Genomic DNA, 10,347 nt, shown 5'->3' with positions numbered 1-10,347 from the left:
AATCAACGAAAGGTAAATACAGTGTTCGAATAAGGACATAATAATACATCGTGTAGCATAGCTCTCAACGAATGTAGTCCTGTAAATAAATGAATAAAGAAATTGTGTAATAAAATGCCTCTAGCGGGACTCGAACCTGTGACCTCTCGCGAGACGCCTTGACAGCCTACTTCATGTGAATATAACTTTTTCAGTCTCAGATTTCTGGACTGCTATCATATTTAAGATGATTCATATGACTTTATATTATGCATGGGTCCATGCAAACAACCCTGTATTGATCTTGGCCTCTGTAGTTAAATAAAATTGAACTGAGCTACATTATTATTTTTATTATTTTAGTTTAATTAACTGTTTCTTCCATCCATGGTTCAATGATATAGCTCAAATATATGTATGCTATATAGAATTGATCACATTAATAGTCACATACCACCGCGTACAACTCAAATCAGTGCTTATTTATGTGTAAACACTATTGATTTTCGGAGTACCTTAAAATAATTAGGTTGGGAATCAAAGCCATACAGTAGTTTTAGGAACTTCATTTTATGTTTTCATGTGCAAATAAAAAAGGCAATTATAGTCACAAGTTCATCGCCTTTATTGAAGGTAGCATTCAGTCGAGAGAAGCATTTGTTGGAGATATTGACTGTGCCCATTGTTGACATTTTCCATGATTGCATTTTCATTGATTGTATTGTTATTGTGAAAGAAATGAACTCATGAAAATCTCAAAAATACAACTTAATTCCATAATATTAAAGTAATATTAGATATGAAGAAAAAAGTATTCTTATAAAAAAGATTGATTTGTGGTGGATGTACCTTTTATTGGGTCCAATATAAAACTTTGGTAGTAATTAATTGATGCCTAATTTCACAGCTTATTTCTTTTAATTTTTTTTCATAGAGGGAAGTTATGGTTACGATGAAGATGAATCATCATCAGACAGTGATGATGAGATGTTATTAAAATACCAGCAGTCCTTGAGTATCGGTCGACTTTCGCGTCAGCCTAGCGTAAGCGGTTATAAAAAGAAGTCTGTAGCAGCTGCATCTCGTGCGCCCTCTGAAAGTAAGTCTCTCTTTTGTTCTAACAGCGAATGTTTTTGTGTTCATTATTTTATTAATTATTGTGACTTGTTCAATGTAACGGTTCTCACAGTCTTACAGTCTTGCATGTTTTCGAGAAAATTTGTTTTTTTCATCATGTAACATTTTAACATTTACAGAGTTCTTCATTGCCACATCTATACATGCATGACATCATTATCGCATCCAAACATGCCTGCCATTATCAAAAACCAGACTGATCATAAATTAATGAAACATGTTTACCTTTGCTTTAGTAAACCTTTTGATATGTTGTGCTTTCTGTTTCTTTATTTATTGAAATAGGTAAAGTATAACTCTGTAGATCTAATAAATAATCATTTATCAAACAAAGAAAAGATGCTCTTGGGACTTTGTGGACAATTTGTTTCTATTCACAGTGGTGCCGAGTAGGGTGACAGCCAAGAAAATTTGTCCTATGGACAGTTGGATGAAAAATAGATATAAAGGTTAATGAAAAAATAATAATATCCATTTGAGGAATAATTGTTTATAGCATGTAGAAGGCCATAGGCTTCCTCTTTTTTATAAAGGATCCCCAGATTCCTACTTACAATCTGTAACTTGACCCCCTGTAGAGGAAAAGAGTAATTATCTATAAATACCTATTAGGCAAAACTTTTATTATACTTGTTTAACAAACTTAATCAGTCAGAGGAGGGTAGGAAAAAAAAAAGGAAAAAAAATTGTTTTCTTTTTCAGCAATAAGGTTTTGCCCAAAACATCTAGGCAGATAAGAAAATTTAAAAAAAAAGGAAGAAGTTATGAAAAATCTTATACATAGATACAGGTTCTTCGTTAGACAATTTTAAGGGATTATTGGTCATGTGATAGAAATCTAGAGGTCTTTCTCAAGTAATACAAACCAGGCAAAACTTTTAGGTTTGACACTATCAGTTTGTTCCATGACAAATATGTGTTCCAAGAAAATTGTTTTGTCCTAAATATTAATTAATACTATTGATCACTATTATAATTATTATTATTGTTAATGTTATTGATGTTGTTAGTGTTGTTACTGTATGTTATATTATTGGCTTCTTATGTTATATGTGAATTTTACAGGTTCTGGTTTTAAAAGTATTCGTTATAAAGCTTCAGGGTCCTTGATGTATGCACCAGGTAATGTGAAAATAATTTATTTAGGAGACTAACCGAAGGCAAACATTAATTGCAAAGGAGAACTAATATATATTATTAATCTAATCTGTTAGATTGTTCTAATAATCATTAATACTGAAGCATATTTAGTTTAATATTAGTAGTGAAGTTTGCATACCATTTTTGTCTCTTGTAGAATAGATTAAATAATATTTTCCTCAAAGTTTAACCTGTATAGATTGTGAGCTTTCACTTTCAATCACATTGTTCAGAGTTGCAATTATTTCTGAAGAAGGATCGAATAAAAATCAGAGAAAGCTTAAGGATCGAAAAGAAAAAAACAGCAGCAAATATCTGAACTTTTTTTTCTCATTTTGTTTTAAATTGCCTTTTTTATTTTTCTAGTACTTCAATTTTTTTTTTTTCCAAATGAAGTTTTAATTATTTTTGTAACAGGTACAATAATAAGAGACATAACTGAAGATGTAAGATTTATAGAGGAACACTCTCACCAGGAGAGGTTCGACCCATACAAAATTTGGCAAGTCGAGTGGCCGAGCGGTAAGGCAGCCGCTCCTTTCCAGGGTTCGGTTGGTGGAATAGTCACGGACCACGCCCATACAAAATTAAGCACAATGAAGCTGCAAGTTATGGTTATTCTTCTACCTTTACCTTTAATAAGCAAATACAGATATATATTCCAACCTATTATCAACTGAAAATATTATTGTATTTTAAATAATAATAAATATCAAATAAAAACAGAACAAATGAATACATACTGAAAACATAAATAGTAATGCACTAGATTACTAAGGTAACTATTCTGCTACTGACAAAAAAAGAAATGTATAAAGTTATACCAGAAGTAAACACTTTTAAGATAGTTGGCCAAACTATTGAAGATTTGATTGCCAACTAGGCCTACTTGTATGACCATATAGCCAAATAGATAATACATTTGCATTAAAATTCAAAGTAAGCACCAGGAATTGAATATTCATGAACGATCTTTTAAAGGTTAACCAAAACAATATGATTACTGGCTGCACTTAGAATTTACATCATAAAAATGCAATTTGTACCTTATGTTGAATTTCACACATTGTGGAAATTCATCTCATAAAACCTCATTTTACAAACAGGATGTAAATATTTATGTGGAATTTTAACATTATTCATAGTTTTGGTTTAAGGGAGATTTGATATGTAAAAAATCAAACCCTTGAATGCAAGCTGCTGAATATGAACAAACAACACTCCAGGCTACATAAATAAAAACAAATGTGAGAAATAACAAAGAGCAACATATGGTTGATTGAAATATATTTTACAAATATAAAGTAAAAAGCACATGGCCGGTCATTGACTGATTTGACCTTTTATGTAATTTTTTGCCATTCTGTGCGCTATCTATACCGTATTTTCTTTTTGATATGGCGCTTTTGTGCACTGATATAATAGTGCACAAAAAAACAAGAGCTCTCACACAGTGAACTTGTTATACTTTTTAGCAGTCCAATTGGGTTTTGAATGAATGATAAATGGTAATAAAAATATTAATAACAAATACAAAGAGACTTACAAACCATGTCCACTGCAAAACATTGATGCTCAAGATGCTCGAAAGAAAGAAACTAAAATGACCATGTACCTAAAACCTACCAAAGACAAAAAGCACCACCCACATCCCTGCACCATATATACCGGTCAGTTGAATTACAAAAGGTCTGCTGGTACTTAACTTTCAGGTAGTCAAGTAATGGTGGTATCTAACAAATTGATACAGTATATCCAAATGCAGCAGGCAAATAGCTTGTTTTTTTAGGTTCTTGTTTTCACTGTATTCTAAATGTTTTTTATCATTAAAATGTATGAATATGGCTTGATATGATTTACTATTTTCCTAATAATAAGTCATTGTCTACCTGAATATTAAGGATAACTCGGTTGTTTATGTGTATATGGACTTTGATAAGTGTCTATTGCACCAATAGCTGCAACATTGGAGCTGTCAGATTGTCATAATTCGCAACATTTTATATAATACTTTTACATTTTTATGAGCAACTATATCTGTATAAAAACAAACCATTTATGCTATTAATTCTTTTCCCTCCCATCTCAATCACTTCTCTTTGCCTGCTCTTTCAACAATGCTTTTTACATTCCATCTTTTAATAGTAGATACACTGAATTTAACAACAATGATTTCGATAACATTGAAATCAGTAGTTATCGTGTCAATAAACTCTTTTTTATCCATTTACTGGCTAATACAGATTCTGCTAAGTACAGCATTCCAGGCCGTTTCATGAAAATATGGAATAATTTACCTATTGATATTAAAGATTCTTTTGTTTGTGACAGCTGGGGCACGTTCAAAGGGAAAATTAAACATTATTTTAGACAATTTTGTTCATGGGATTGTTAATTGTTTTTTCTCCAAATGTTTTTAATTTTTTTTATTATTTATATATTTATATATTTTTGATAAAATTAATATTTATATTAGTTAATAATATTGAATTGGGAGCTGGAGGGGCACACCATATCCGGTGATAGTAGTTTTTGTACCACTTTTGCCTCTCCACAGCCCTCCTCTGCCCTCCTCTTTCTTTTTTGATTTTGTTTTTTTTTTGTGGTTCTGGCTGAAAGGAATAAAATAAAATAAAATAAAATAAAATGAAATAAAAATATACATATTATGTATCTTGTCATTAAATTCAGTGTATCTACTATATTAACATAGGATGATAACTATTTTTATTTCAAATATTTCTTACCAGATGTGTTTACATGTGAGTTGTCTTTCTTTTCTTTATTTTTAATCCAATGAATTTTCTGTTTTTTTCCCTAAATATTTATACAAGTTTAATTTTACAAATGGAACTAGACTACTATATGGTATATATTTGCTATATTAATTTGTGTTATTAGTGGTTTGGTATTTTTCATCCGATTTTGTGTAATCTTGGGTGGGGAAAAAAGATTTAAATATTTTTAAGCTTTGCAATAAACATCTAGATTATATTAAAAAAAATATTCTTATATTTATTCAAATATATTATTTATTTAAGTTTTTATCAAAATAAATGTTTTTTTTTTTTTTTACATTAATAAAGAAGCTTTGATTTATGACATAGTCATCAACTTTATCCTTTCAGAAATTCTTGAAAAATCTTTTCTGTAGTGTGTTGAACTATCAAATAAACAAAAAAAATACTGATGTAAAATTACATTTTCAAACAAAGTTATATATCATTTTAAAAATGTTCAACTTGTAGAAATATGAACTGTATTTTACCAATCTCCCTATTTAGTTTTATGCAGGCTGACTTCTCCACTGGCATCTGGTGGGTTTTATGGGGAGAGATTTTATGGTTTAAGAAGTCATAAAATTATGCTTTTGATTAGACCACTATATTAGGGATTAATGATAATCACAATAACATAATTTAAGATTGGCAAATTGGCTTCTGATGACAGGGTGTTGAATTTAACCTTTCAACCTTGCTGACACTACCACTGCCTATGACTTCTTTCAATAACCCCTCTTCTTAGGATATGCCCAATCCAATTCTTCTTCTAATAACTGAATACAATTAATGCTCAAAGTCAAATTCACCAACATAATCTCGACAGTTTTTTTTTCCATTTTGCTTTCAAAGAACAGATATGCTTTTTGCACCTTTTGTTTCCTTTCTGCACGTGGTGGAACATGTTTGACATTTCGCGTGGAATGCATGAGTATTTGGGAGTTCTGATGAAGAATACGCACAATTTTTTGTAGCATTTGTAGAGCATCATCACGTTTTTCAACATTTTTGCATGAATTTAATGTAAGTACTGTTTCTAGAGTAGTTTGGTTATTTTACTTTTTTTTTTTTTCCTTTTCTTTTTCTTTATATACACATCTGCTTTGGTTGATTTCCACAGAATGTGTCAGGAACCTAACTTTTTTGTAGCTTATAGTATGTTTCATGTTGAATGCCATTAAAGTAACAAATAGCACATAAGCATCAATATACTATTTATTTGTATAATTTATATAAACCATAATATTTTATTTTTGTGTAGTTTTTAGATTACAGACAAGCTACAGTATACTTGATATGTTACCTCTGAATCTTATGATATAGTTTTTATTCTTTCTCTTTGTAGTTAAAAATTCTCTATAAACTATAACAAAAACAATATATTCAGAATTTGAATTTGGGATGTATTAATAAGAAAAGAATTTAAAGCATCCCATTAAATGCTATATTTTGTTTTTGCAGATTAACTATTTGAACAATAGAAGACAAGCAATTACATGGTTTATCATCATCATCATCATTGAAGAATGCCAGAAAAACAAGAGTATAAATTATCCAGAAGAGAAAAATATTTATAAAATGTTGTGTTTCTTAAAAATAGGTATTGTGATGATCGAGTGGAAAGCTATCATTAAATGGAGAAGCAAAAATATATAATGTTTAAATATAACATTTTTAAAAGTAAAAATATAATATTTGAACACTATTAATTAGTAATATATTTATAAGTCATGCGTTATTTAATGATTCTTTATGTTCATCAAGTAGTAACATATGGGATAAATATTGTACTTCTTACATAAATGGAGGTAACAAATAGGCGGATCCATTGAGATGCATGTTGGGTAATAATATTTAAGTAACGTTTACCTTGTCTCTAAAATGTCGGTAATAAGGCAATGAAATGAGGCTGCTTAATAGCCAATCAAAACTTAATTGCACCTGCGTTCACAAGTTTCTGCAATTTTGGCAGCAAATTACGGAAAAAGCCAAAAGGCATTTCATATAGTTAGCACTCTGAAAGATTTGAAGACCAACTTCTGTGGTCAGCTAGGCAGTCGCCAGTTTACCATGTAGTTCCTAGAATTTTCAGCACAGTTGTTGTTTATAATGATAAAGTTTATTTTAGCAAGAATTTTGATAGGGTTGTATATATGTACTTCAAAACTATGAATGAATTCATTGTTATTATGCAATATTATTAAAACTAAAAATTATAAATACTTTTGTATACAAAAAATATGCCTGCATTTGATTCAACATAGTTTTCATAATTCAAGAACATTTAACAGACATACTGTACTGTAAAGCTGGAAGTAAAAATAGTATTAATTGTCATTTTTTATGTATATATAGTGAGAGTCCGAATAATGTGCCAATGCTCTTGGCCATTGGAAAAATTTTGACAAACTTGCAAAATAAGTGCAGCAATCCTCCACTCTTTGGGGAATATTTCAAGTCCTACTGTAGCGAGCAAGGGAAATCGGAGCATGGTCTTTCATTAAAATATGGTAGTTATATCATGGTAGTCACCATGAAGTGTGCCAGCACCAATATGTTGTTAGTGAAATGTCTGCTGCAAACAGGGGTTTAGCCAGAAAAACGAAATAGGCTGTCCAAAATTGAAGCCAGTGGGCGTGGTACTGAGCCAATAGGCGGGCCATGCCCATCTTTGGCAATCCCCACCAGATATTGGTACGAAAACAACGTACATTCAATCAATAAATGTTGCTTTTATCAAACTTAAATTTGATTTTGCTTTAGTTTAATACTGTATAACATTCGATAGATTTGAAGAATATAAAGAATTTGCTAAAGGTAGACCAGGCCCAATTAGGCTAGGCCAAGCTGATTAGACCAAGCCGTCCAAGCCGTCACGGTAAAAGTGGCCGTCCTAAATAATTGTAGGCCGTCCAAAAGACGACCGGACTACTCGCAGGCTAAGCCTGTGGCTGCAAATTCATAGTGAATAGAAGCATTTGCACTATCGATTGTGTTGGAAACAAACTGAGAAATATATAGTGGAGGTGCATAAAGCAAATCAAGATGGCAGCGGGCGCCCTCCCATATCTGCGTATCTGCATAATATACGTTAAAGATCTTAAAAAACAATATAGTGTTCTGTATGATTTGTGCATGAACATTCTGTAATAACGTAGTATAGGGCACCCTCTCGCAAAAGTGATTATTTTTCAACTTTGACATCAATGATCGTTAACTAAAGATAGTGCATCTCGCAATTTCTGCGTAACAACACTGATAAAATCTAGGATGCCCTCTCAAAAATGATTACTTTGTATGCTTCTTTTTACTGACCATCAACGCTTCTATTTGTTATGCGCAAGTCACAAAAAACTCTATCTTGTAATTATAAGATCTTTGATATACATTAACACACATAACGAGCAGGCTGTTCTCTCTCCCCTTTCTGTGTGCTTTGCTGAAAGTTGTTGCACAGTGGACCAAACCATTAAATTCTATATTTTACCAGGTACCTATTTACAATTCTGTGTGGAGTGAACCAAACATTAAAAAGTGCCTTGAACAAAGGTTGGGAATTGAATCATCAATCTCAAGGTTAGAAGCCTGAACTAAAAGCGATGCACCAACCACTCCCATGGCCCTAGAGCTATGTAATTGATAATTTAAATATATCAATATCCATGTGTCTAACAACTGGTGATTATGAGTCTTGAATTATAAGTGTCAAAATATTATTAGAGAAATTATTGCAACCTAAATAATGTATTACATAATTTACTCCATTTTGATTGCTGTTAGAAAATATATGGTAGAAATATTATGTGGTGAAATTTCCATAATATCAAATATATAAATCAATTAAATATATTTCATATCTTTCCAAAAGATTTTTTTTATAAATAGTAAGTTGTTGAATAGTAATTTTCATTTTTTGATTTATAACATCTACAGGATTTATTTTTTTTTGTTATTATAATATAAGTATATACATCTGCAAATATTGAATACAATTGTATTCATATTCTTATATCCATCAATATCTATTTGAAGGTTTTCTGAATTTCATATAACATATAAGTATAATACATGAATTTGTTTTGGTGTAGTTGTGGTAGTGATTAACAATGTTATGGTGGATGGATGAATCAATATTTGTATTGATATTTACACCTTATCTTAGTTAGTGTCAAAATATATTCAAATACAAAGTATTTTTGTGGTTCATTACCCATGGCAAGGATTTTGACATTATACTGGGAGGTAAAAATCAATAATATCAATATATAGTTTTAGTAGTATATTTTTGGATATAATTTTTCCTTCTAAAATATATCTTTTCAATGCAATGATGAATATTAAATTTTCGGTTTTTTTCCATACTTAATCATGTACAGTATGTGTATGCATCAGGACTTCTGAAGGTTGATTATTATTGCAATTTGTATGTTAATTCTTAATCATAATAAATAAATTGTGGATTATTATTATTATTACCTTCAGAAATTGTCTTATTCTTTATGCTTGAGATGTGATATGTGTTTAAGCCAGATTATTCTTATATATAGACTGACTTTGGGTCTAAAGAGGGATGAGGCCCTACCACATCATACCATGATACTACTTACCATTGCTACTCACCCAAATTTTCAGTTGTATATCCCAGAGGGCCTCCTTTACAATTTACATACTCTTCATATGAAATTTACTTGTGATTATTAGGCCTAATTTATAATATCAATAATCATGATAATAGGCATTATTTATACTCTGTCTGTTGATAAAAATATGCTGGGTTTAACTGAGTTGGCACTCAGTTTTCTTAGTTTTTCAATTAACCATAATTACACAATGTTTAGCTTTCCGAAATGGGTTCAGCTTTAACCAGAGTACCTTCAACACAGATATTATGCATGACTACATGATATTAGCTTTAAAGTCTGGATAACACATGGTAAAAATTTTAGGAAAAAATAATCTAGGATTAATGGACCTTAATCAGATTGTCAATCAAACTTAACAACTAACAAATCAGAACAGAATCAAGAATACTTCTACATTTTGTCAGAATCAGAGAGTCAAAATCAGAATCAGAAAAACTTTTTTTTAACTCCAAAAGAAGAATTTTTTTGCTGGGTAAAACCTGTCTATTGCACATAAAAATACATAAAAATAATTCATACTTATCATCATTATCATCACAATAATAGTAAATACTACTACTATACTACCATTATTATTATTATTATTATTATTATTATTATTATTATTATTATTATTATTATTATTATATTGTTGTTATTATTATTATTAATATTATTATCACAAACGC

At 30.3% G+C, this 10,347-nt stretch overlaps 1 protein-coding gene across 4 annotated transcripts in view; it reads left to right on the top strand.

The window, feature by feature from the left end:
- Positions 1 to 9,521, top strand: part of LOC117103816 (synaptotagmin-14-like) — a 17,062-nt gene extending 7,541 nt beyond the window's left edge. Inside the window, exons 3-5 of one of the 4 annotated variants that reach the window (XM_033244437.1) lie at positions 914 to 1,078; positions 5,889 to 6,059; positions 6,498 to 9,521. In XM_033244437.1, coding sequence (XP_033100328.1) covers positions 914 to 1,078; positions 5,889 to 6,010 — 287 coding nt within the window. In that variant the 3' untranslated portion in view covers positions 6,011 to 6,059; positions 6,498 to 9,521. Of the gene's footprint in view, positions 1 to 913; positions 1,079 to 5,006; positions 5,019 to 5,090; positions 5,125 to 5,888; positions 6,060 to 6,497 lie in introns of all 4 variants that reach the window. The other 3 variants (XM_033244440.1, XM_033244438.1, XM_033244439.1) reach the window with 3 other exon arrangements.
- Positions 9,522 to 10,347: the final 826 nt, after the last annotated feature.

Source organism: Anneissia japonica, unplaced genomic scaffold (assembly GCF_011630105.1).
Source record: "Anneissia japonica isolate Jap-2015-1 unplaced genomic scaffold, ASM1163010v1 scaffold232_len381862_cov165, whole genome shotgun sequence".
NCBI lineage: Eukaryota > Metazoa > Echinodermata > Crinoidea > Comatulida > Comatulidae > Anneissia > Anneissia japonica.
The sequence above is the reverse complement of the archived record's forward strand: the minus strand, read 5'-3'. Positions and strand labels throughout refer to the sequence as shown.